Raw genomic sequence first — 27438 nt, 5'->3', positions numbered from 1 at the left:
CATGCACCTGGGGATAGGTTGATTGGCAACACTAAAATTGGCCCTAGTGTGTGAATGTGAGTGTGAATGTTGTCTGTCTATCTGTGTTGGCCCTGTGATGAGGTGGCGACTTGTCCAGGGTGTACCCCGCCTTCCGCCCGATTGTAGCTGAGATAGGCGCCAGCGCCCCCCGCGACCCCGAAAGGGAATAAGCGGTAGAAAATGGATGGATGGATGGATGGGTGTGAATGTGAGTGTGAATGTTGTCTGTCTATCTGTGTTGGCCCTGCGATGAGGTGGCGACTTGTCCAGGGTGTACCCCGCCTTCCGCCCGATTGTAGCTGAGATAGGCGCCAGCGCCCCCCGCAACCCCGAAGGGGAATAAGCGGTAGAAAATGGATGGATGGATGGATGGGTGTGAATGTGAGTGTGAATGTTGTCTATCTGTGTTGGCCCTGCGATGAGGTGGCGACTTGTCCAGGGTGTACCCCGCCTTCCGCCCGATTGTAGCTGAGATAGGCGCCAGCGCCCCCCGCAACCCCGAAAGGGAATAAGCGGTAGAAAATGGATGGATGGGTGTGAATGTAAGTGTGAATGTTGTCTGTCTATCTGTGTTGGCCCTGCGATGAGGTGGCGACTTGTCCAGGGTGTACCCCGCCTTCCGCCCGATTGTAGCTGAGATAGGCGCCAGCGCCCCCCGCGACCCCGAAAGGGAATAAGCGGTAGAAAATGGATGGATGGGTGTGAATGTGAGTGTGAATGTTGTCTGTCTATCTGTGTTGGCCCTGCGATGAGGTAGCGACTTGTCCAGGGTGTACCCCGCCTTCCGCCCGATTGTAGCTGAGATAGGCGCCAGCGCCCCCCGCGAGCCCGAAAGGGAATAAGCGGTAGAAAATGGATGGATGGATGGATGGGTGTGAATGTGAGTGTGAATGTTGTCTGTCTATCTGTGTTGGCCCTGCGATGAGGTGGCGACTTGTCCAGGGTGTACCCCGCCTTCCGCCCGATTGTAGCTGAGATAGGCGCCAGCGCCCCCCGCGACCCCGAAAGGGAATAAGCGGTAGAAAATGGATGGATGGATGGATGGGTGTGAATGTGAGTGTGAATGTTGTCTGTCTATCTGTGTTGGCCCTGCGATGAGGTGGCGACTTGTCCAGGGTGTACCCCGCCTTCCGCCCGATTGTAGCTGAGATAGGCGCCAGCGCCCCCCGCGACCCCGAAAGGGAATAAGCGGTAGAAAATGGATGGATGGATGGATGGATGGGTGTGAATGTGAGTGTGAATGTTGTCTGTCTATCTGTGTTGGCCCTGCGATGAGGTGGCGACTTGTCCAGGGTGTACCCCGCCTTCCGCCCGATTGTAGCTGAGATAGGCGCCAGCGCCCCCCGCGACCCCGAAAGGGAATAAGCGGTAGAAAATGGATGGATGGATGGATGGATGGGTGTGAATGTGAGTGTGAATGTTGTCTGTCTATCTGTGTTGGCCCTGCGATGAGGTGGCGACTTGTCCAGGGTGTACCCCGCCTTCCGCCCGATTGTAGCTGAGATAGGCGCCAGCGCCCCCCGCAACCCCGAAAGGGAAAAAGCGGTAGAAAATGGATGGATGGATGGATGGGTGTGAATGTGAGTGTGAATGTTGTCTGTCTATCTGTGTTGGCCCTGCGATGAGGTGGCGACTTGTCCAGGGTGTACCCCGCCTTCCGCCCGATTGTAGCCTGAGATAGGCGCCAGCGCCCCCGAAAGGGAATAAGCGGTAGAAAATGGATGGATGGATGGATGGGTGTGAATGTGAGTGTGAATGTTGTCTATTTGTGTTGGCCCTGCGATGAGGGGCGACTTGTCCAGGGTGTACCCCGCCTTCCGCCCGATTGTAGCTGAGATAGGCGCCAGCGCCCCCCGCGAGTCCGAAAGGGAATAAGCGGTAGAAAATGGATGGATGGATGGATGGGTGTGAATGTGAGTGTGAATGTTGTCTGTCTATCTGTGTTGGCCCTGCGATGAGGTGGCGACTTGTCCAGGGTGTACCCCGCCTTCCGCCTGATTGTAGCTGAGATAGGCGCCAGCGCCACCCGCGAGCCCGAAAGGGAATAAGCGGTAGAAAATGGATGGGTGTGAATGTGAGTGTGAATGTTGTCTGTCTATCTGTGTTGGCCCTGCGATGAGGTGGCGACTTGTCCAGGGTGTACCCCGCCTTCCGCCCGATTGTAGCTGAGATAGGCGCCAGCGCTCCCCGCGACCCCGAAAGGGAATAAGCGGTAGAAAATGGATGGATGGATGGATGGGTGTGAATGTGAGTGTGAATGTTGTCTGTCTATCTGTGTTGGCCCTGCGATGAGGTGGCGACTTGTCCAGGGTGTACCCCGCCTTCCGCCCGATTGTAGCTGAGATAGGCGCCAGCGCCCCCCGCGAGCCCGAAAGGGAATAAGCGGTAGAAAATGGATGGATGGATGGAATGACTTGCAGTTTAGTAAAACATTTGAAAAACACTCCACGATTGCATTTGCATCTAAATATTTTCTTAAACCAATGTTATTTTTGAAAGCAAAATAACCCGTGATCAATCATTATTAATCAATGCATTCATTAAAATAATTAATGAAGTAATTAAAGAAGCATGAGTAAGATGGCGCCGCTGCACACTTACATCCCACCATCATCATAGCCACCGAGAAGATCTTCTCCCCATCTGTGGTGGGAGCGATGTTCCCGAAGCCGATGGTGGTCAAGCTGGTCATGGTGAAGTAAAGCGAGGTGATGTAGAGAGAATCCTTGCCGGGACCGCCCTCCCATCGGCCAGAACCGCTGGCGTTGTAGCGGTACGGCGACCCGATGTTGATGGCCAGCTGGTACAGCCAGCTGTCCATCTTAATGGTGTTGGTGGCCTCGTCGATGACCTCGTAGTCTCCGATGCTGTACCTGGTCAGGAGAAGTCGGGAACCATTAGAGAATCATTTCCGAATAATTCTACGACCAGGAAAAAAAAAAATGTGTTTACCAGATGCAAGCCAGCCAGTGGGCCACCAGTCCAAAGACGCAGACCAGGAGAACTAGAACAGCAGCTCCATACTCCAGGTAGTGGTCCAGTTTCCGGGCCACCCGGCCCAAACGCAACAAACGGACCACCTTCAGGGAGCTGAACAGGCTGCTGATACCCTGAGGGGAGGACGGCAAAGACGTAATCAATAAATGATTCAATCAATCAATCAATCAATGTTTACTTATATAGCCCTAAATCACTAGTGTCTCAAAGGGCTGCACAAACCACTACGACATCCTCGGTAGGCCCACATAAGGGCAAGGAAAACTCACACCCAGTGGGACGTCGGTGACAATGATGACTATGAGAACCTTGGAGAGGAGGAAAGCAATGGATGTCGAGCGGGTCCAACATGATACTGTGAAAGTGCAATCCACAATGGATCCAACACAGTCGCGAGAGTCTAGTCCAAAGCGGATCCAACACAGCAGCGAGAGTCCCGTTCACAGCGGAGCCAGCAGGAAACCATCCCAAGCGGAGGCGGATCAGCAGCGCAGAGATGTCCCCGGCCGATACACAGGCGAGCAGTACATGGCCAACGGATCGGACCGGACCCCCTCCACAAGGGAGAGTGGGACATAGAAGAAAAAGAAAAGAAACGGCAGATCAACTGAGTCTATTTAAAGGCTAGAGTATACAAATGAGTTTTAAGGTGAGACTTAAATGAGTTTTAAGGTGAGACTTAAATGCTTAAATGTCGTTCTTTCTTTCCGTCTTGCCTATGGTGAGGGCGGTCGCATTTTTTTCCCGCTCCCTCTTCTCCCAACTTGCTCCTTTTGTTTTTGTCTTGTCTGAACTTTTTTGAAGCCTCTTTCTTTGCGCTGTCCTCAAATCGAAACATCAGGCATGGATATGACGAGCTGGACTCTCCACGCAATTGACAAAATCTTTTCGACGAGGATAAGAGGTTCGGGGGAGCCTGGGGTACGTGAGAGACTCCTGGGACAAATGGAGAATCATGTGCCTCTCAGTCCTTTCCAACGAGGACGTGGAAGACATCTACCTATTTGGAACCGTGATCGCGGGGCACTTGCTGATTGGGCTGGGCATTGCTCTGGTGTATCGTCCAATTCGTAAGACGATGGCAGCCACTCAAGTAGCCCAAAGGCTGTTCGTCGCAATGGATGGTTCGGGCAGGGCTGTGGGATCACAGACTTCGGCGATTTCTGAACTAAATCGTAGGATGGATCACATCATGGAGAAGCTTGCTGAAAAGGAAAATTGAATTGAATTTGAGAGTATCAAGCATGGACGAATAGAACAGACAAGTCGTTGTTTTTGTCTGCTCGAGAAAAAAAACATCCTAATCTACGATTTGACTCTCTCGAACGGCCTTGACGCAGGACCAGGCTGTTCTGAAAAACACCCACGAGGACGCCCCAACGATAGACGCTTTTGACCTCCCTCCCTCCTCAACGACACCTGGAGTCGAACTTTTGCAGATCGGCCTCGGTCTAAAAAACATTACATCATCACACCCAAGACAATTGGGCATACACGCACACACACCCCACGTCTTCACCACCACTTTTTCCCCTTGGGGTGATGGTTGGATGGCAGTGCTTCAAAGCAGCTTCGCCTTCCAGGGCCCCAACTCCCCGCCCCTCTGCTGCGAGTTTGTCATGATTAAATATAACGTGTTTATGTGTGCATTGCACAGAGGTTTTTTTCCACCCCAGACTAGGCCCCTTCAGGAGCCCAGTCTAGATTGTACCTTTTTTTACTCATTTTCTTTCCCAGCGTTTTACCTTTTCCCATCTTTTACGGGGTGCCTCGTAGCGACCTATCAGCATTCCTGTTCTGTAACCCCTTACACTGTTTGTTTGTCTAATCTTGAACGGGTTTGTGCTGTAAACAAAAATGTGGTTGTACTTGTTGCAATGACAATAATAGAATAGAATAGAAAGTACTTTATTGATACCTGGGGGAAATTCAGCACCACAGTTCGCTCACAATAGACAATAGTAATAATAAATAATATATAACATATATTATATATATAATATATGAATAGTACAAATATATTCTACATTTAAGTGCAGTCAAGGAACCTTAAAGACCTACCTACCTAGCTACGGCCGATTTGGAGTCTTCAAGTGAGCTGGCATGTTTTTGGACTGTGGGAGGAAGCCTGAGTACCAGGAAACAACACACACGCACACCAGGAGAACATGCAACCTGCACTCAAACACACCCAAACAGGGATCCGAACCCTCTGTAACGAGGATGTCCAATTAAATTCCAGTACTCTGGAATGCCCTCCCGGTAACAGTTCGAGATGCTACCTCAGTAGAAGCATTTAAGTCTCACCTTAAACCTCATCTGTATACTCTAGCCTTTAAATAGACCTCCTTTTTAGACCAGTTGATCTGCCGCTTCTTTTCTTTCTCCTATGTCCCCCCCCCCCTCCCTTGTGGAGGGGGTCCGGTCCGATGACCATGGATGAAGTACTGGCTGTCCAGAGTCGAGACCCAGGATGGACCGCTCGTCGGGACCCAGGATGGACCGCTCGCCTGTGTATCAGTTGGGGACATCTCTACGATGCTGATCCGCCTCCGCTTGAGATGGTCTCCAGTGGACGGGACTCTCGCTGCTGTCTTGGATCCGCTTTGAACTGAACTCTCGCGGCTGTGTTGGAGCCACTATGGATTGAACTTTCACAGTATCATGTTAGACCCGCTCGACATCCATTGCTTTCGGTCCCCTAGAGGGGGGGGGGGTTGCCCACATCTGAGGTCCTCTCCAAGGTTTCTCATAGTCAGCATTGTCACTGGCGTCCCACTGGATGTGAATTCTCCCTGCCCACTGGGTGTGAGTTTTCCTTGCCCTTTTGTGGGTTCTTCCGAGGATGTCGTAGTCGTAATGATTTGTGCAGCCCTTTGAGACATTTGTGATTTGGGGCTATATAAATAAACATTGATTGATTGATTGATTGATAAATTGTTTTGCGGGCCACATTTCCAGAAAGTCCAGGACCAGGAGGTTGGACTTTTCCCTTCACTATTAGTCTTTTTTGGTAGATTTTGGAGAACCAGCGTCCTCTACAGGGGACATTTGAATTTGATCCATTAATTTGATCCAAGTACTTTTCTACAAAAAAATCTAGTCAAAGACAGCACTCTGGTGCTGTCTAGTTTTTAGGAACCTGCGACATCTCACACGTTTTTCTTTTGCTGAACTCACCAGTTGAATAGCCCAAAAAGTGGGCGCCACACCCGCTGGCTCTGGCTCTGGCTCCCACACACACTGGGAGTCAAATGTTGTGGTGAGATTTCGTCTTCAAAATCGGATGGGCAATATGAGCCCATCAACACGGACGAATATGCGAGAATGACGTGATCACGTGACGGCAACAGACACACCTCTGGTACGAACCCACTCTGGCCATCCATCCATCCATCCATTTTTCTACCGCTTATTCCCTTTGGGGTCGCGGCCATATTTTCTTGAAGGTGGAAAAGTTACTTAGTGCCGCTTTAAATGATGAATAATCAACAACAAAAGTCAGGACGTAATACTCAAATTCATTTTCAGTGGCAGCTTGAAGCGTCAGACCATTTGTGGGTCCAGACTTCTTCAGAATCACCAATTTGGGCGAGAGTGTTGAAGCGTGAAGCGGCAGAGAGGAGCTAAAATGCTGTAAGTCTCGACTTTCAAGCGGGTCCATGGAGTCTCGTCAGTACCAGTTCTTGAATGGGATCAATTAAAGCCGGCGGAGAACGAGGAGGGGGATGTGCTCTTCCTCTCTTTGACGACGTGACATCCATCTTTGGAATGTTTTTTTTTCCCGTGGCGAGGGTTCTGTTGACTAAATATTTAGCTAGCGTGTCGTCTCCCGCTGTTGTGCTAATCCAAACGCTTAAATGGGTTCCGTGGAGCGTGAAACCCGCCTCGGGGTTCTGCCTCTCGTTCCCTTTTGTTCTCTTTCTGCGAGCCCGTTTTATTTTCGTCCGAGCGTGTTCACTGCCTCCACTCTGGCCCCTTTTTTTTGGAGACAAAAAAAAGAGGCTGTTTTGTGCGACCTTTTGCAGCACACGCCGACTGGAAAAGTCCCGTGTTGACGCTCCGGGCTCTCAGAGGGACTCGCGGTGACATCTTTGTGACGTCTCGTGAACGCTGACGCGGGAAGTGTCAGCTTCTCATGCCGTGAAACTTCAAATCAACTTCTCTTTAGCCTTTGGAATAATATTTGAACCATCGCTTTCAAGACGTTTACACATTTTTAAATGATTTCCCCAATTTTGGTCGGATCGTGAGATCGACAGGCGGATCGGTGCGGCCTCTTCAGCAATGCGGACGCTGTATCGATCCGTTGTTGTGAAGAAGGAGCTGAGCCGGAAGGCAAAGCTCTCAATTTACCGGTCGATCCACGTTCCCATCCTCACCTATGGTCATGAGCTTTGGGTTGAACTCACAACCTACCAATCTCAGGCTGGACAATCTAAGCACAAGGCCACTGAGTAGATAAATATGTAAGTAAGTAAATAAGAGCGCTAGACAGGAAATAAAACAAAATAAAAGCGCTAGACAGGAAATAAAGAGCAAATACAGGAACTCTAGAAAACAAAGTCCAAACCTGCCGTGACAGGTCCTGACACCCGAGCTGAAGAGAACTCATTATGAGAATACGCCAAAGGCCGCGTCAAAACTAAAAATAAACAACCTGCAGGGAAATCTCTGACGAACTGAAACCAAAACCACTAAGATGAATCTCTCCGTTTGTGAAACTGAAGGCTTCATCATTCTAGCACAGACTGGGCAATTATTTGGACTCGGGGGGGCCACATTTAGAGAAAAATATGTGTCTGGGGGGCCAGTATATCTATTTTTAGGAACACTAATACAAAACCTCACAATGCTAAAAACGTCATGACAGACCGCCTTAAAAAAACGTAATGGAATTTTACATTTTTCTATGAACGATAAAACATTGAATATTGACAAAATAAGAAGGTCACACCCCTTTTCCATCGACATATTTTACAATCAAGTGAAATGCGACAAAAATGCAACAAATAGTGAAATATGAACGCAAAAGGGTACAAAACAAACCCACCTACAATCTGATAGATCTGCTATATCACTAAACTTTAGAACTTTGTTGTGAAAAGCTCCTTCCACGCCTGTGGAAACGCTTCCCACCCACACTGCTTGGTGCCTCGTCTGAGCTGCTGTGACGTCGATTACCATAGCAACTAATTAGATGACCATAGTAAATAATTAGATGACCATAGTAACTAATTAGATGACCATAGCAACTAATTAGATGACCATAGCAACTAATTAGATGACCGTAGCAACTAATTAGATGACCGTAGCAACTAATTAGATGACCATGGTAACTAATTAGATGACCATAGCAACTAATTAGATGACCATAGTAACTAATTAGATGACCGTAGCAACTAATTAGATGACCGTAGCAACTAATTAGATGACCATAGCAACTAATTAGATGACCATGGCAACTAATTAGATGACCATAGCAACTAATTAGATGACCATGGCAACTAATTAGATGACCATGGTAACTAATTAGATGACCACAGTAACTAATTAGATGACCATGGTAACTAATTAGATGACCATAGCAACTAATTAGATGACCATAGCAACTAATTAGATGACCATAGAAACTAATTAGATGACCATGGTAACTAATTAGATGACCATAGTAACTAATTAGATGACCATGGCAACTAATTAGATGAGCATGGTAACTAATTAGATGACCATAGCAACTAATTAGATGACCATAGCAACTAATTAGATGACCATGGTAACTAATTAGATGACCATAGCAACTAATTAGATGACCATAGCAACTAATTAGATGACCATAGTAAATAATTAGATGACCATAGTAACTAATTAGATGACCATAGCAACTAATTAGATGACCATAGCAACTAATTAGATGACCATGGTAACTAATTAGATGACCATGGTAACTAATTAGATGATCATAGCAACTAATTAGATGACCATGGTAACTAATTAGATGACCATAGTAACTAATTAGATGACCATGGCAACTAATTAGATGACCATGGTAACTAATTAGATGACCATAGCAACTAATTAGATGACCATAGCAACTAATTAGATGATCATAGTAACTAATTAGATGACCATTGTAACTAATTAGATGACCATGGTAACTAATTAGATGACCATAGCAACTAATTAGATGACCATAGCAACTAATTAGATGACCATAGCAACTAATTAGATGACCATTGCAACTAATTAAATGACCATGGCAACTAATTAGATGACCATGGTAACTAATTAGATGACCATAGCAACTAATTAGATGACCATAGCAACTAATTAGATGACCATAGCAACTAATTAGATGACCATAGAAACTAATTAGATGACCATAGCAACTAATTAGATGACCATAGCAACTAATTAGATGACCATAGTAACTCATTAGATGACCATAGCAACTAATTAGATGACCATAGCAACTAATTAGATGACCATAGAAACTAATTAGATGACCATAGCAACTAATTAGATGACCATAGTAACTCATTAGATGACCATGGCAACTAATTAGATGACCATGGTAACTAATTAGATGACCATAGCAACTAATTAGATGACCATAGCAACTAATTAGATGACCATAGTAACTAATTAGATGACCATAGCAACTAATTAGATGACCATAGCAACTAATTAGATGACCATGGTAACTAATTAGATGACCATAGGAACTAATTAGATGACCACAGCAACTAATTAGATAACCATAGCAACTAATTAGATGACCACAGCAACTAATTAGATAACCATAGTAACTAATTAGATGACCATAGCAACTAATTAGATGACCATGGTAACTAATTAGATGACCATAGGAACTAATTAGATGACCACAGCAACTAATTAGATAACCATAGCAACTAATTAGATGACCACAGCAACTAATTAGATAACCATAGCAACTAATTAGATGACCACAGCAACTAATTAGATAACCATAGTAACTAATTAGATGACCATAGGAACTAATTAGATGACCATATTAACTAATTAGATGACCATAGTAACTAATTAGATGACCATAGTAACTAATTAGATGACCATAGCAACTAATTAGATGACCATAGTAACTAATAAGATGACCATAGCAACTAATTAAATGACCATAGCAACTAATTAGATGACCATAGTAACTAATTAGATGACCATAGCAACTAAGATGACCATAGCAACTAATTAGATGACCATAGCAACTAATTAGATAACCATAGCAACTAATTAGATGACCATAGTAACTAATTAGATGACCATAGTAACTAATTAGATGACCATAGCAACTAATTAGATGACCATAGTAACTAATTACATGACCATAGTAACTAATTAGATGACCATAGTAACTAATTAGATGACCATAGCAACTAATTAGATGACCATAGTAACTAATTACATGACCATAGTAACTAATTAGATGACCATAGCAACTAGTATATCATCCAAAAGTGCAGATTCCAACCTTTGAAATACTTTGCATAGTTGAAGACTTACAGTCATTAGAAAACATGAGTGCACATCATAATGGCAGCTACACTTTCCATTTTAAAGATGTAAAAAAAATATTTGAGAATGTCCGGAGGGCCAGATTGAAAAGCTTAACGGGCCGCATGTGGCCCCCGGGCCTTAATTTGCCCAGGTCCGTTCTAGCACGACCAGCAGTACCTGGTACTGGATCAGGATGCTGACGCCTCACAACTCCCAAGTGCCTGGACATGAACTCCCTTTGGAGGAGCGGCGGTGGACCCGCACTCACAGGTTGCATCACCTGGTGGTGTGTGTGGCGTGCACGTGTTGTGTGGAGGTTGTAGAGGAGAGTTCACTCCTCACACACAAGGCGGAGGAACGCTTCCACCAAAAAAGAAAAACTGCGTCTAAGAAGCTAAAACCACCAACAGACCACTTTTTCACCCTCCTACATCATGTCAGTGAGGCGGTGAAGCTCTGCACACCTGCCACGCTAACGAGGGGCGGAGTCAAGCAGCAGTGGGAGGGGTCACATGGACCAGCTTGTGCACTTTCTTGGCACACGTTCATCCTCTTTCTGCGGTGCCTTCAAGTTCGGCACACAACGCACACAAACACAGCGCCCCTTTCTCTCGCTCTTAAAAGTCAGGTAACCATAGCAACAGATATCAACACCAGGAATTCATCCAAACCTTTCATGCCACTGTTACCCTCCCCTGGATTTGACCATGAGCAATGTTGATTATGCGTTAGGAGAGTAATAACACGCCTTCGTCACGTTTCGGTTCGATGCCTCGGTTTTAGGGTCAAAGTTTGTTTTGGGTCCAGTAAGAGAACAAATGCAGATCATAAAACTTCTTAGCATGTGTGTGTGTGTGTATACATATACATATACATATATATATATATATATATATGTGTATATATATATATATATATATATATATATATATATATATATATATATACATACATATATAGACAGACATATTTCCATATATACACATACATATATCCATACATACAGTATATACATACCGTATTTTCTTGAATTGCCGCATGGCATATAGTATGCGCCTGCCTTGAATTACTGCCGGGTCAAATTTGCTTCCCAAAATAATTAGCGCATGCTTAGTATTACCGCCTGGTCAAACTTGTGACGTCACGAGTGAGACTTCCCTTGTCATCATTTTCAAAATGGAGGAGGCTGATTTCAATACCGGTAATTTGAAATTGCATAAAGGGAAGAAGATTAAGAGCTATTCAGTAGGATTTAAGGTCCAAGCTTACATCCCACTCAAATTTTTACTGCATACCTTTGGTAAGTGCCGGAGTGAGAAGAGGTTTTAAAATAATTCGCGCGTGCTTACTTTTACTGCATGCCTTTGGTAAGCGCAGGAGTGAGAAGAGGTTTTAAATTAATTAGTGCCCCGGCGGCAATTCAAGGAAATACGGTATATGTATGTATATATACATACATATATATGTAGATATATACGTATATACATGTATAGATATATACATGTACATTTATTTATATATGTATGTATATATATATATATATATATATACATATATATACACACACACACATACATGTATACATATATATACATATATAATTAAATGTATTTGTGTTTGTGTGTATTATTGTGTACATATATACATACATGCATACCCATACATATATATATATACATATATATAAATAAAAAATAATGGGAGGCGGAGTTTATATACATACACACACACACACGTATACACACACGGGCTTGGGCAATAACAAGTACGAGTGTAAAGCTCACTCCCGGACACATTAAGAGTCATGCTAGACAACAAGCCAACAGCTCAGGGTATGGGCTCGTTGTCTAGCACGCTGGACTCTTGATCCATGTGGGTTACAAGTGCAGACTCATAGTGTGTGTTAGGCTTTTAACACGTACCTCGTCGACGTTCTCGAAGGCGTTGATGATGTCATAGGGGAGGCAGGACAGCAGGTCGATGACAAACCAGGTCTTCAGGTAGTTCATGCGGATCAGCTTGGGGTCGGAGATGACCTCACCGCCGGGCCCCACGAAGGTGGTGTGGAAGTTGAGGACGATGTCCACCAGAAAGATGACGTCCACCACGCTGTCCAGCACCAGCCAGGCGATGTTGTTCTGCTTGGTCTTGAAGGAGACGTTGTAGGGCACCATGATGGCCGTGTAGAAGGTGAGGATGAGGATGACCCAGTCCCAGGTGGTCTTGAAGGTGCAGTAGTGCAGGATGATGTGGGGCGGCGTCTTGGGGGCCTCCTGCTTGTACTGAGGGAGGATGTCCGAGTTGAGCTGCAGGACCTGCAAGTCATCACAACGCTCGCGTCAGGACCCACTTTCTCCAGCAACACCCAGGACACACCACTAGGCGGCGGTATGACTTCCTGTTTGACCGACCTTTTACAGTGCTTCGCGTCCCTTTACGCTTGTCAAATGTGTCATGAAACGTTCCACCCTGGAACAGACTATTTCTATTTACTGAACCTTTTTGACCTTGGGGCCCAACTTTTCCACTACAGAGAGGCCCGAGACCCACTGAAATACTAAAACTGAATCGGTCATCTTACCCTTGATTTTATTCTAATTCAGGGCTTCCGGCAGCCTTTTGGTGTTAAGGCGGCCGCTTTAACATTAAAGAGCCACCGCCTAAACTAAAGTCTTCACAAGCTGCTCCGCTTAGTTCTGCCTCTGGCTCTGTCAATACGTCTCTGCAACACCCAGCATTGTCCCACCCACAGAACCATCTGACTGGTTACATGCAGAGCAGCAACAGCCAATCAGCATAGTGTATTCAGAGTGCTCCTTCTGTGGATTAAGCAGAAAGGTGTTTAGCAGAAAAGGCAGCGGACTCTCCCCAAATTATAACACTTCCAAGTCAACTTCTAGTAACATCACAATGAGCCCGTAACGTTCTAGAAACACAAGCGAGCCGGCAACTTGAGGGTTGCAGGTTCGATCCCTGCTTTCGCCATCCTAGTCTCTGCCATTGTGTCCTTGGGCAAGGCACTTTATCCACCTGCTCCCAGTGACACCCACACTGGTTTAAAATGTAAAAATTGGATATTGGGTTTCACTATGCAAAGCGCTTTGAGTCACTAGAGAAAAAGCGCTATATAAATATAATTCACTTCACTTCACTAAGCGGCAGCTCAGCTCGCTCGTAGTCCGTAAGGTGAAGGCTAATTAAAATTTAGTGTAACGCTAGCTCACTCTGCGGTGTGTGCGTGTGTGTTACGGACGGCAAGGCCCTGTCTGCCAGAGAGAAAGACACGCAATATTGACCCCCGGTTAACAACTAAGTTATTTCACTTTACCTTTTTCTGTGTTGAAGCAGCAAAAAGGGACATTAGGTTAAATGAAGAGTTACTGTCTCTGATAGTTGATATAATAATGTAAGTGCATCATAAAGCCTACATCAATGGTTCCCAAACTTTTGCAGGCTGCCCCCCCACAGACACATATGGAAACAAACACCTCTTTCTTGATATTTGGTATGCTGCAATTTGAAAAGAGAAAGGTTAAACACAAATGTGTATTTCACAAATAAAACCCAATTTAGTAAACCAATTTATTTTTTAGCAGTTTTAACTGTTTCAGCAACATAGAATGGTAAATAAACATTCCACCAGTAACCTTCATTGTCTCACACTTAATATTAATGGGATGGATGTGCTTGGTGCAGGGACATAAGCTTCTCAACATCAGGCTGGAACTCATTAAGAAGAAGACGTAGATCCCCGCGGTCGGTAATTTTCAGTCGGTTTCTTTGCTTGGAAAGAAGCAAGGCGACTGCACTGAAGCCCCGTTCTACTAAATATGATGTTGGCGTGTGGTAACCGAACCCTGATGCGTCGTCCACTGACTCGTCCTGCTGCACGTGTTGTGTACAAATCGTCAAACAAACGTTCGAACTTCTGACTTCGGACTGCCGCCCCCCTACCACCCCCTTCTTCCTCACCGCCCCCCCAGACCTTTCCACCGCCCCCAGGGGGGCGGTACCGCCCACTTTGGGAACCACTGGCCTACATGAACTCCATGGTGTTCAGGGATGAATAGTCTCTCCTATTACTATAGTACTATTTTTTTCAGCTATAGTTACATTAATCATTAGTAATGTAGCAGCCTAGTTTTGAATGGCAGGGTCCCTGCTATCCCATGTTGATATAAATATAACATTTACATAACAAAAATCAACTACAGGATTCCCAAATGCTGTAATAAATTAAGCACGATGAGTTGAACATGTGTCGGCATGTGGGCCCACTTTTAACTCTTTTTTTTCCACACGCTTATTGCAAACGCTTACTTACAGTAAGTCATTAATTTGACTTTGTAAGTCATTATTTTAGTAGCTCAGGTAACTTGGACTGTTTTGTTCTTACTTTACGAAAAATGTCGTATATCGCCATTCAGAAAATGGAGCGGAAAACACAGCAAAAAGTTCGCCACGGTCTGTAGTCTATTGCCCAGTCTGTAGTCTATTGTGGTGGCAGCGATGAGGTGGATAGGTGACACCGATCCTTACACCCACCGACCCCCTTCCTCGGAACCCTCCTCCTGGAGAGTCACCACCTTAACTAACACATTTTCTGGGGGAAACACTGTAATTTAATAATTATTTATAACCTACTTACAGTTTAACAGGATAAACCCTGTCAAATGATATAAAAATGATATGTTTATCACTAATTATTTTTATTATGAAGGCTTGGGTCAGGCTGATTACAAAAATGAAGACTAATCAAATATACTGCAAAAGAAAAGTAAAGAAAAATAAATGTACGTACAATTAAGCATTGCTAAAATGAATAAATTCTAACTAAATTAATCAATAATTATAACAAAAAATCCATCCATCCATTTTCTACCGCTTGTCCCTTTTGGGGTGGCGGGGGGTGCTGGAGCTTATCTAAGCTGCATTCGGGCGGAAGGCGGCGTACACCCTGGACAAGTCACCACCTCATCACCGGGCCAACACAGATAACTAAAACATTACTATTATTATTATTCATAACTTTAACAATATAACAATGTACAGTGGGGCAAAAAAGTATTTAGTCAGCCACCGATTGTGCAAGTTCTCCCACTTAAAATGATGACAGAGGTCTGTAATATTCATCATAGGTACACTTCAACTGTGAGAGACAGAATGTGAAAAAAAATTCCAGGAATTCACATTGTAGGAATTTTAAACACTTTATTTGTAAATTATGGTGGAAAATAAGTATTTGGTCAAGCATTCAAAGCTCTCACTGGCTCAAAATCTCACGATACATGGCCCCATTCATTCTTTCCTTAACACGGATCAATCGTCCTGTCCCCTTAGCAGAAAAACAGCCCCAAAGCATGATGTTTCCACCCCCATGCTTCACAGTAGGTATGGTGTTCTTGGGATGCAACTCAGTATTCTTCTTCCTCCAAACACAACGAGTTGAGTTTATACCAAAATGGATACATGGATGATACAGCAGAGGATTGGTAGAATGTCATGTGGTCAGATGAAACCAAAATAGAACTTTTTGGTTTAAACTCAACTTGTCGTGTTTGGAGGAAGAAGAATACTGAGTTGCATCCCAAGAACACCATACCTACTGTGACGCATGGGGGTGGAAACATCATGCATTGGGGCTGTTTTTCTGCTAAGGGGACAGGACGATTGATCCGTGTTAAGGAAAGAATGAATGGGGCCATGTATCGTGAGATTTTGAGCCAAAACCTCCTTCCACCATAATTTACAAATAAATTATTTAAAATTCCTACAATGGGAATTCCTGTATTTTTTTTCCACATTCTGTCTCTCACAGTTAAAGTGTACCTATGATGAAAATTACAGACCTCTGTCATCATTTTAAGAGGGAGAACTTGCACAATCGGTGGCTGACTAAATACTTTTTTTGCCCCACTGTATATCCATCCATCCATTTTCTACCGCTTATTCCCTTTTTTGGGGTCGCGGGGGGGCGCTGGCGCCTATCTCAGCTACAATCGGGCGGAAGTCGGGGTACATGTTTCATAAAATACAAACACCACTTTAGTCATAATTTTTGCACTTGACCTGCTGACTTTAGTTCCTTCCTTCCTTCCTGAGGAGGCATCATTCCAATAAAAATCAACATGTCGTCATGAGAAAAAGAAAAAAAAGTGTGACGGCGGCACACACCTCCATCAAACAACAGCCATGAATAAAGCAAGACCTTTCCGTCTCTCGTGGTGGTTGTTCTACAGTTTCACAATCCTCCGACACAAGACACAGGCGTGAAACATTGATGACGCTGCGGGAAAGACGGCCGGCGTGCGTCCGCGGTGCAAAAAGTGTGTAATGGTGTTTTAAGTCCGCGTGTTCAGTCGGCGGCGGTAAAGTGGTTGAAATGTAGCGGTAAATGTTTCATAAGACGGTTTAGTTGTGCGGAAATAATGAAAAGAGCAGGGAGGTTTTTCAGTCATATGGTGCTGTTCGTTAAAATTAGCAACAGCTAAATACCTTTGTGTCTTTATTTACTTATTGGTACCAAATATAACTACTCAGTGGTTCGAGGGTCTGCCCTGAGATGGGTAGGTTGTGAGTTCAAACCCCGGCCGAGTCATACCAAAGACTGTAAAAAGGGGACCTGTTACCTCCCTGCTAGGCATTCAGCATCAAGGGTTGGAATTGGGGGTTAAATCAGCAAAAAGTAATACCGGGCGTGGCCACCGCTGCTGCTCACTGCTCCCCTCACCTCAATACAATAGAATGGGTCAAATGCAGAGGACGAATTTCACCACACCTATGTGTGTGTGGAACTTAGGGCTGGCCGATATACTCGATATATTGCGGGTTTGTCTCTGTGCGATATAGAAAAGGACTATATCGTGATATTCGAGGACACGTTCTCACGCAGTTGCTTTTAGCTGCGGGCGTTACACTACAAGCTCCTCCCACTCTTTCCTGTCTCTCCTTCTCGCAGACGGCAAGCGCACCTTCTTACATACGTCACATACGTACACGCCCTCGAGGAGCAGAGAGGAGGCAGCATGGGTGACGTTAGCTGTGGTGCTAGCGGAGCCGTGCGAGTGGTAATACGAAGTGAAGTGAATTATATTTATATAGCGCTTTTCTCTAGTGACTCAAAGCGCTTTACGTAGTGAAACCCAAATATTTAAATGATAAATAAATGATAAATGGGTTGTACTTGTATTGCGCTTTTCTACCTTCAAGGTACTCAAAGCGCTTTGACACTACTTCCACATTTACCCATTCACACACACATTCACACACTGATGGAGGGAGCTGCCATGCAAGGCGCCAACCAGCACCCATCAGGAGCAAGGGTGAAGTGTCTTGCTCAGGACACAACGGACGTGACGAGGTTGGTTCTAGGTGGGATTTGAACCAGTGACCTTCGGGTTGCGCACGGCCACTATCCCACTGCGCCACGCCGTCCCTTTTAAGTTACATTTAAACCAGTGTGGGTGGCACTGGGAGCAGGTGGGTGAAGTGTCTTGCCCAAGGACACAACGGCAGTGGCTAGGATGGCAGAAGAGGGAATCGAACCTGCAACCCTCAAGTTGCTGGCACGGCTGCTCTACCAACCGAGCTATACGAGAGAAAGAAGTTGCCGATCCGGTGACAAATGAAGGAAGAATTAATTCCCAAGAGAATCAGCAGGGGGTCCATCGTCCGGCGGTGGTTTGGCGTCAAGCGGGAAGATGTCGAACAGACAACCGGAATTTGTCAAGAGTGGGGCGAAAACGTTGCTACAGAAAGTAGCATCATTGCTGATTTAGGGGCGGCATGGTGTAGTGGGTAGAGCGGCCGTGCCAGACACCTGAGGGGTTGCAGGTTCGCTTCCCATCCATTGACATCCAAATCGCTGCCGTTGTGTCCTTGGGCAGGACACTTCACCTTCGCCCTCAGTGCCGCTCACACTGGTGAATGAATGATAGATGGTGGTCGGAGGGGCCGTAGGCGCAAACTGGCAGTCACGCTTCCGTCAGTCTACCCCAGGGCAGCTGTGGCTACTGATGTTGCTTACCACCACCAGGTGTGAATGAATGATGGGTTCCCACTTCTCTGTGAGCGCTTTGAGTGTCTGGTAAATAAAAAGCGCAATATAAATCTAATCCATTATCCATCCATCCATCCATCCATTTTCTACCGCTTATTCCCTTTCGGGCTCGCGGGGGGCGCTGGCGCCTATCTCAGCTACAATCGGGCGGAAGGCGGGGTACACCCTGGACAAGTCGCCACCTCATCGCAGGGCCAACACAGATAGACAGACAACATTCACACACTAGGGCCAATTTAGTGTTGCCAATCAACCTATCCCCAGGTGCATGTCTTTGGAAGTGGGAGGAAGCCGGAGTACCCGGAGGGAACCCACGCATTCACGGGGAGAACATGCAAACTCCACACAGAAAGATCCTGAGCCTGGATTTGAACCCAGGACTGCAGGACCTTCGTATTGTGAGGCAGACGCACTAACCACTCTCCCACCGTGAAGCCCTAATCCATTATCATTATTATTATTATCAACATGTGGCATCATTTGAAAAGTCACCTGCTAGAGAATGAAGAGTGCTTACTCCGCATGTCAACATCCCTGTTAGGTGCCACACGCCCACACCGCCAAAATGACGAGGCAACCATTTCCAGATCGACACCGTACGAAAAAAATAGTCAACGACAATAGGAAATAATGTCCGCAGGAACTCCCACATAGCGAAGGACGAACACTATTTGATTTCCTTTTATATAGCTAATTTTTTCATTTCACACTTATTGAGATGTCTTGTGTGACATCATGCACAAAAGTGCACTTTATTTGTTTGAAACAATTGCAGTGGCGTTCTGTACAGAAACTGCACTTTAATTTAGTGTTGTTTTGATATGTCATCTTAGTGACATCATGCACAAAAGTGCACTCATAGCTTGTTTTAAAGGCCTACTGAAAGCCACTACTACCCACCATGCAGTCTGATAGTTTATATATCAATGATGAAATATTAACATTGCAACACATGCCAATACGGACCTTTTTAGTTTACTAAATTGCAATTTTAAATTTCTCGGGAGTTTCTTCTTGAAAACATCGCATAATGATGACGTGTACGCTTGACGTCACGGGCTGTTAGGAAATATGAGCGCTGCACACACACACAGCTAAAAGTCGTCTGCTTTAACCGCGTAATTACACAGTATTTTGGACATCTGTGTTGCTGAATCCTTTGCAATTTGTTCAATTAATATTGGAGAAGTCACAGTAGAAAGATGGAGTTGGGAAGCTTTAGTCTTTAGCCACACAAACACACGGTGATTCCTTGTTTAAAATTCACGGAGGTGAAACATTACTATGGATCCCGACCACTTGTCAACCAGCAGGTTTCGGTGAGAAATTTGTGGTAAAAAGTCGCTTCTTACCGGGGATCAGCTGAGCTTGTGCTGCCCATAAAGCTGCCGTCGACTTCGCGTCAACACACCCGTGGACACACACCTCCGACTATCAGGTACTATTAAACTCACTAAAACACTAGCAACACAATAGAAAGATAAGGGATTTCCCAGAATTATCCTAGTAAATGTGTCTAAAAACATCTGAATTCGTCCCAATGCAATCACATTTTTTTGTTATTTTTTCTAGTCCGTCGCTATCAATATCCTCAAACACGAATCTTTCATCCTCGCTCAAATTAATGGAGAAATTGTCGTTTTCTCGGTCCGAATAGCTGTTTTTGTTGGAGGCTCCCATTAAAAACAATGTAAAAATATGTGAGGAGCCATCAACATGTGACGTCATCGTCTGCGACTTCCGGTAGAGGCAGGGCTTTTCTGTTAGCACCGAAAGTTGCAAACTTTATCGTGGATGTTCTCTACTAAATCCTTTCAGCAAAAATATGGCAATATCGCAAAATGATCAAGTATGTCACATAGAATGGACCTGCTATCCCCGTTTAAATAAGAACATCTCATCTCAGTAGGCCTTTAAAATGTCTCTGATAATCTTGCACGTTCTGTTTTGGAAATGACATGAGTGTTTGTGCCACTGCTTGATAACTGTTTAATAAATACACTTTTAGTTGTGATTTCCCTCTCTGCATGAAAGTTTAAAAGTAGCATATATTAATGCAGTATGAAGAAGAATGTTTTAATGTAGACACATAGAATCATCATACTGCTATCTTGCCGATTGTATTGTACCATATGTCCCGGCAAGAAATCTGCGTTCAAAAGACTCCGGCTTATTAGTGATTCCTAGAGCCCAAAAAAAGCCTGCGGGCTATAGAGCGTTTTCCGTTCGGGCTCCAGTACTCTGGAATGCCCTCCCGGTAACAGTTCGAGATGCTACCTCAGTAGAAGCATTTAAGTCTCACCTTAAAACTCATCTGTATACTCTAGCCTTTAAATAGACCTCCTTTTTAGACCAGTTGATCTGCCGCTTCTTTTCTTTCTCCTATGTCCCCCCCTCCCTTGTGGAGGGGGTCCGGTCCGATGACCGTGGATGAAGTACTGGCTGTCCAGAGTCGAGACCCAGGATGGACCGCTCGTCGGGACCCAGGATGGACCGCTCGCCTGTATCGGTTGGGGACATCTCTACGCTGCTGATCCGCTTGAGATGGTTTCCTGTGGACGGGACTCTCGCTGCTGTCTTGGATCCGCTTGAACTGAACTCTCGCGGCTGTGTTGGAGCCACTATGGATTGAACTTTCACAGTATCATGTTAGACCCGCTCGACATCCATTGCTTTCGGTCCCCTAGAGGGGGGGGGGGGTTGGCCACATCTGAGGTCCTCTCCAAGGTTTCTCATAGTCAGCATTGTCACTGGCGTCCCACTGGATGTGAATTCTCCCTGCCCACTGGGTGTGAGTTTTCCTTGCCCTTTTGTGGGTTCTTCCGAGGATGTTGTAGTCGTAATGATTTGTGCAGTCCTTTGAGACATTTGTGATTTGGGGCTATATAAATAAACATTGATTGATTGATTGATTGATTGATTATATGCATTAAGTGTTCATTCAAGGCTTAGGCAAAATATCGAGATATATCTCGTGAATCGCGACATGGCCTAAAAATATGGAGATATTAAAAAAAGGCCATATCGCCCTACTTGAACTTAACTAAAGCTGCCACCTTTGCTCTCAATGATGCACGCTCCATTTCCGCCGTTAATCTGACAGAAGAAGATGAAAAACGTGAACTTCCGCTTGGTGACGCAGCTTTACTTTGACTTCCAACGATCCACTTTGTCGATGTCGGGCGACACTTGTCCATTGCATTCTTCCGCTTGCTCAACACGCTTAAAAACATCTTTCATCCACTCCTCACATTTCCAGGAAAACGTCCTCCATCTTTTTAATTTTTGGGATCAAACCACTACGTACCAACACGTATGTTTTTCTTCCCTTTTAACTATTAAAAGAACGATAGCGAAAATCAGCCAACAATAGAGCAGGGGTCGGGAACTTTTTTGGCTGAGAGAGCCATGAAAGCCACATATTATCAATCATCAATCAATCAATGTTTACTTATATAGCCCTAAATCACTAGTGTCTCAAAGGGCTGCACAAACCACTACGACATGCTCGGTAGGCCCACATAAGGGCAAGGAAAACTCACACCCAGTGGGACATCGGTGACAATGATGACTATGAGAACCTTGGAGAGGAGGAAAGCAATGGATGTCGAGCGGGTCTATCATGATACTGTGAAAGTTCAATCCATAATGGATCCAACACAGTCGCGAGAGTCCAGTCCAAAGCGGATCCAACACAGCAGCGAGAGTCCCGTTCATAGCGGAGCCAGCAGGAAACCATCCCAAGCGGAGGCGGATCAGCAGCGCAGAGATGTCCCCAGCCGATACACAGGCGAGCAGTACATGGCCACCGGATCGGACCGGACCCCCTCCACAAGGGAGAGTGGGACATAGAAGAAAAAGAAAAGAAACGGCGGATCAACTGGTCTAAAAAGGGAGTCTATTTAAAGGCTAGAGTATACAAATGAGTTTTAAGGTGAGACTTAAATGCTTCTACTGAGGTGGCATCTCGAACTGTTACCGGGAGGGCATTCCAGAGTACTGGAGCCCGAACGGAAAACGCTCTATAGCCCGCAGACTTTTTTTGGGCTTTGGGAATCACTAATAAGCCGGAGTCCTTTGAACGCAGATTTTTTGTTATAAAATGTATTTCCGTGAGAGCCATATAATATTTTTTAAACACGGAATACAACGAAATGCATGCATTAACGAAGAAGCAGTAGAAAATGGATGGATGGATTTTTAAGTAAGACCAACATTTTTAGAGTATAATAAGTCTTTTATTCTTCTTAATAACATTGTTATTCTGAAGCTAAACATCCCTCCATCCATTCGTACCGTTTGTCCCGTACCCGGAGGGAACATGCAAACTCCACACAGAAAGAACTCGAGCCCGGGCTTGAACTCAGGCCCTTTGTATTGTGAGGCACACGCACTAACCCCTGCTCTACCGTGCTGTCCATAGTAGTGTGTGTGTGTGAAATGTTATTAGTGAAATATTGATTGAGTGCATTGCTGTGAATTCAGTTTTTGAGATGCTCTGCAATTACAGTATAATTAATCAAATCCTTTCAAGACCGATGTTTAGGAATTTCGTCGACCAAATCTAATTTAATTTAGATGACTAACCCAATACTAAAACACATTTTGGTTAAAAGACTAACTGAAAGTAATTTAAAAACCAGTGAAGATTAACATTGGTGAACATTTTTTACACAATGTTTTTCCCTTTAAAGACACTGAATTGTAAGGTTGTTGTTTTTTTATAATGTTTGCTTGAAACAGTGGATGTCTCTGCACAATTATTTGCAATTAAAAATGTATGTTTGTAGTAATAAATATGATTATAGCATTTTAACATGATGTTTGTGTTCAGTTACAATAATAAGTAAAATACTTTTTACCATTAATGCGAATTCTTAAAGGGGTGCGGTAGAAAACGAAAAAAATGGATTAAAAATACATGAGAATGTTTCATATTTGGGAACTTATTTTCAACACTATGATTGCCAGCGGAATTATTCATTACTAATCGTGTTAAGCAATTTCAGCTAAGATTTATCTGAGAGCCAGATGCAGTCATCAAAAGAGCCACAGGTTCCCTACCCCTGCAATAGAGCCTAAAAGGCACCTAAAAAACCTCCTTTGCCGTTTTATGTACTTTTGACATGTAATCTTAACAGATTTTGCTCATTAAATTCACAGACACATCACCACGTTGGCTATACTCTTTAAGAACAACACTAACAATCTTGGAATATTTCATGAGAGACAACCAAGACTACTTTGGGACAAATGGTGATCCAGAAACGTCTATTTTTGAGCCTGAATATAAGGAGGATGACCTACAAGTTTCAGAGGTTGTGTGCTAAACAGATCCAGCAAGTAGCAGTATTGCTAAGTGTGAGTCTGTCGTCACGTTCTTCCCGATGCCCTGACTTAATACCAAAAAATTTGGGGTCCCCAAAAAATTAAAATGTTCGCCATACCTGACATTCCTGGGGACTTTTCGTGCATGTTAAGGACCTCATAAAGGCAACCAAATGTATTGAAGAAAAAAAACTAAGTAATTTCAGTAGGACCATGCTCAATACAATAAAATAACCTATATGTGTAGTATCCGTCATTTTAACTACGACTCATCTGGTCTAAGTCCCTAGAGAGGAGTTCTTTCTACTTCGACCCCTTTTTTCCCCCCAAAAATGGCCAAAAATTATTGGAACAAACTTTGGCGCCATGCCACGCCCACATTTTAAGGCATAACCATAATTTGTTTGCAACTTATGACCTATATGTGTAGTATCTGTCATTTTAACTACAATTCATTTGGTCAAAGTCCCTAGGAAGAGTTGGATAAAGTACGACCCCTTTTTCCCCGAAAAATGGCCAAAAACCATTGGAACAAACTTTGGCGCCATGCCACGCCCACATTTTAAGGCATAACCATAATTTGTTTGCAACTTATGACCTATATGTGTAGTATCTGTCATTTTAACTACAACTCATTTGGTCAAAGTCCCTAGGAAGAGTTGGATAAAGTACGACCCCTTTTTCCCCGAAAAATGGCGAAAAACCATTGGAGCAAACTTTGGCGCCATGCCACGCCCACATTTTAAGGGATAACCATAATTTGTTTGCAACTTATGACCTATATGTGTAGTATCTGTCATTTTAACTACAATTCATTTGGTCAAAGTCCCTAGGAAGAGTTGGATGACGTACGACCCCTTTTTCTCCGAAAAATGGCCAAAAACCATTGGAACAAACTTTGGCGCCATGCCACGCCCACATTTTAAGGCATAACCATAATTTGTTTGCAACTTATGACCTATATGTGTAGTATCTGTCATTTTAACTACAACTCATTTGGTCAAAGTCCCTAGGAAGAGTTGGATAAAGTACGACCCCTTTTTCCCCGAAAAATGGCCAAAAACCATTGGAACAAACTTTGGCGCCATGCCACGCCCACATTTTAAGGCATAACCATAATTTGTTTGCAACTTATGACCTATATGTGTAGTATCTGTCATTTTAACTACAATTCATTTGGTCAAAGTCCCTAAGAAGAGTTGGATAAAGTACGACCCCTTTTTTTCCCCGAAAAATGGCCAAAAACCATTGGAGCAAACTTTGGCGCCATGCCACGCCCACATTTTAAGGCATAACCATAATTTGTTTGCAACTTATGACCTATATGTGTAGTATCTGTCATTTTAACTACAATTAATTTGGTCAAAGTCCCTAGGAAGAGTTGGATAAAGTACGACCCCTTTTTCCCCGAAAAATGGCGAAAAACGATTGGAACAAACTTTGGGGCCATGCCACGCCCACATTTTAAGGCATAACCATAATTTGTTTGCAACTTATGACCTATATGTGTAGTATCTGTCATTTTAACTACAACTCATTTGGTCAAAGTCCCTAGGAAGAGTTGGATAAAGTACGACCCCTTTTTCCCCGAAAAATGGCGAAAAACCATTGGAGCAAACTTTGGCGCCATGCCACGCCCACATTTTAAGGCATAACCATAATTTGTTTGCAACTTATGACCTATATGTGTAGTATCTGTCATTTTAACTACAACTCATTTGGTCAAAGTCCCTAGGAAGAGTTGGACAAAGTACGATCCCTTTTTTCCCCGAAAATGGCCAAAAACATTTGGAGAAAAGCTTAGCGCCATGACACGCCCACATTTTAAGGCATAACCATAATTTGTTTGCAACTTATGACCTATATGTGTAGTATCTGTCATTTTAACTACAACTCATTTGGTCAAAGTCCCTAGGAAGAGTTGGATAAAGTACGACCCCTTTTTTTCCCCGAAAAATGTCCAAAAACCATTGGAGCAAACTTTGGCGCCATGCCACGCCCACATTTTAAGGCATAACCATAATTTGTTTGCAACTTATCATCACTTATATGTGTAGTATCTGTCATTTTAACTACGACACATCTGGTCAAAGTCCCTAAGAAGAGTTGGATAAAGTACGACCCCTTTTTTTCCCCGAAAAATGGCCAAAAACCATTGGAGCAAACTTTGGCGCCGTGCCACGCCCACATTTTAAGGCATAAACATAATTTGTTTGCAACTTATCATCACTTATTTGTGTAGTATCTGTCATTTTAACTACGACACATCTGGTCAAAGTCCCTAAGAAGAGTTGGATAAAGTACGACCCCTTTTTTCCCCGAAAAATGGCCAAAAACCATTGGAGCAAACTTTGGCGCCATGCCACGCCCACATTTTAAGGCATAACCATAATTTGTTTGCAACTTATGACCTATATGTGTAGTATCTGTCATTTTAACTACAACTCATCTGGTCAAAGTCCCTAAGAAGAGTTGGATAAAGTACGACCCCTTTTTTTCCCCGAAAAATGGCCAAAAACCATTGGAGCAAACTTTGGCGCCATGCCACGCCCACATTTTAAGGCATAACCATAATTTGTTTGCAACTTATGACCTATATGTGTAGTATCTGTCATTTTAACTACAATTCATTTGGTCAAAGTCCCTAGGAAGAGTTGGATAAAGTACGACCCCTTTTTTTCCCCGAAAAATGGCGAAAAACCATTGGAACAAACTTTGGCGCCATGCCACGCCCACATTTTAAGGCATAAACATAATTTGTTTGCAACTTATCATCACTTATTTGTGTAGTATCTGTCATTTTAACTACAATTCATTTGGTCAAAGTCCCTAGGAAGAGTTGGATAAAGTACGACCCCTTTTTTTTCCCCGAAAAATGGCCAAAAACCATTGGAGCAAACTTTGGCGCCATGCCACGCCCACATTTTAAGGCATAAACATAATTTGTTTGCAACTTATCATCACTTATTTGTGTAGTATCTGTCATTTTAACTACAATTCATTTGGTCAAAGTCCCTAGGAAGAGTTGGATAAAGTACGACCCCTTTTTCCCCGAAAAATGGCGAAAAACCATTGGAGCAAACTTTGGCGCCATGCCACGCCCACATTTTAAGGCATAACCATAATTTGTTTGCAACTTATGACCTATATGTGTATTATCTGTCATTTTAACTACAATTCATTTGGTCAAAGTCCCTAGGAAGAGTTGGATAAAGTACGACCCCTTTTTTTCCCCGAAAAATGGCCAAAAACCATTGGAGCAAACTTTGGCGCCATGCCACGCCCACATTTTAAGGCATAACCATAATTTGTTTGCAACTTATGACCTATATGTGTAGTATCTGTCATTTTAACTACAACTCATTTGGTCAAAGTCCCTAGGAAGAGTTGGATAAAGTACGACCCCTTTTTCCCCGAAAAATGGCGAAAAACCATTGGAGCAAACTTTGGCGCCATGCCACGCCCACATTTTAAGGCATAACCATAATTTGTTTGCA

The 27438-nt window shown here is 44.0% G+C and overlaps 1 protein-coding gene across 2 annotated transcripts in view; it reads right to left on the bottom strand.

Moving 5' to 3' along the window:
• Nucleotides 1-27438, bottom strand: part of kcnh5b (potassium voltage-gated channel, subfamily H (eag-related), member 5b) — a 211708-nt gene that overhangs the window by 131656 nt on the left and 52614 nt on the right. For both annotated transcript variants that reach the window (XM_061885744.1, XM_061885746.1), the window contains exons 8-10: nucleotides 12477-12869; nucleotides 2974-3131; nucleotides 2623-2894 (exon numbers count right to left, since the gene is read on the bottom strand). In XM_061885744.1, the coding sequence (XP_061741728.1) occupies nucleotides 2623-2894; nucleotides 2974-3131; nucleotides 12477-12869 (823 nt within the window). The remainder of the gene's footprint in view (nucleotides 1-2622; nucleotides 2895-2973; nucleotides 3132-12476; nucleotides 12870-27438) is intronic.

The sequence above is a fragment of the Nerophis ophidion genome, linkage group LG24 (assembly GCF_033978795.1).
Source record: "Nerophis ophidion isolate RoL-2023_Sa linkage group LG24, RoL_Noph_v1.0, whole genome shotgun sequence".
In the NCBI taxonomy this organism is placed as follows: domain Eukaryota; kingdom Metazoa; phylum Chordata; class Actinopteri; order Syngnathiformes; family Syngnathidae; genus Nerophis; species Nerophis ophidion.
Note: the sequence above shows the minus strand (reverse complement) of the source record. Positions and strands in the feature narration are given on the sequence as shown.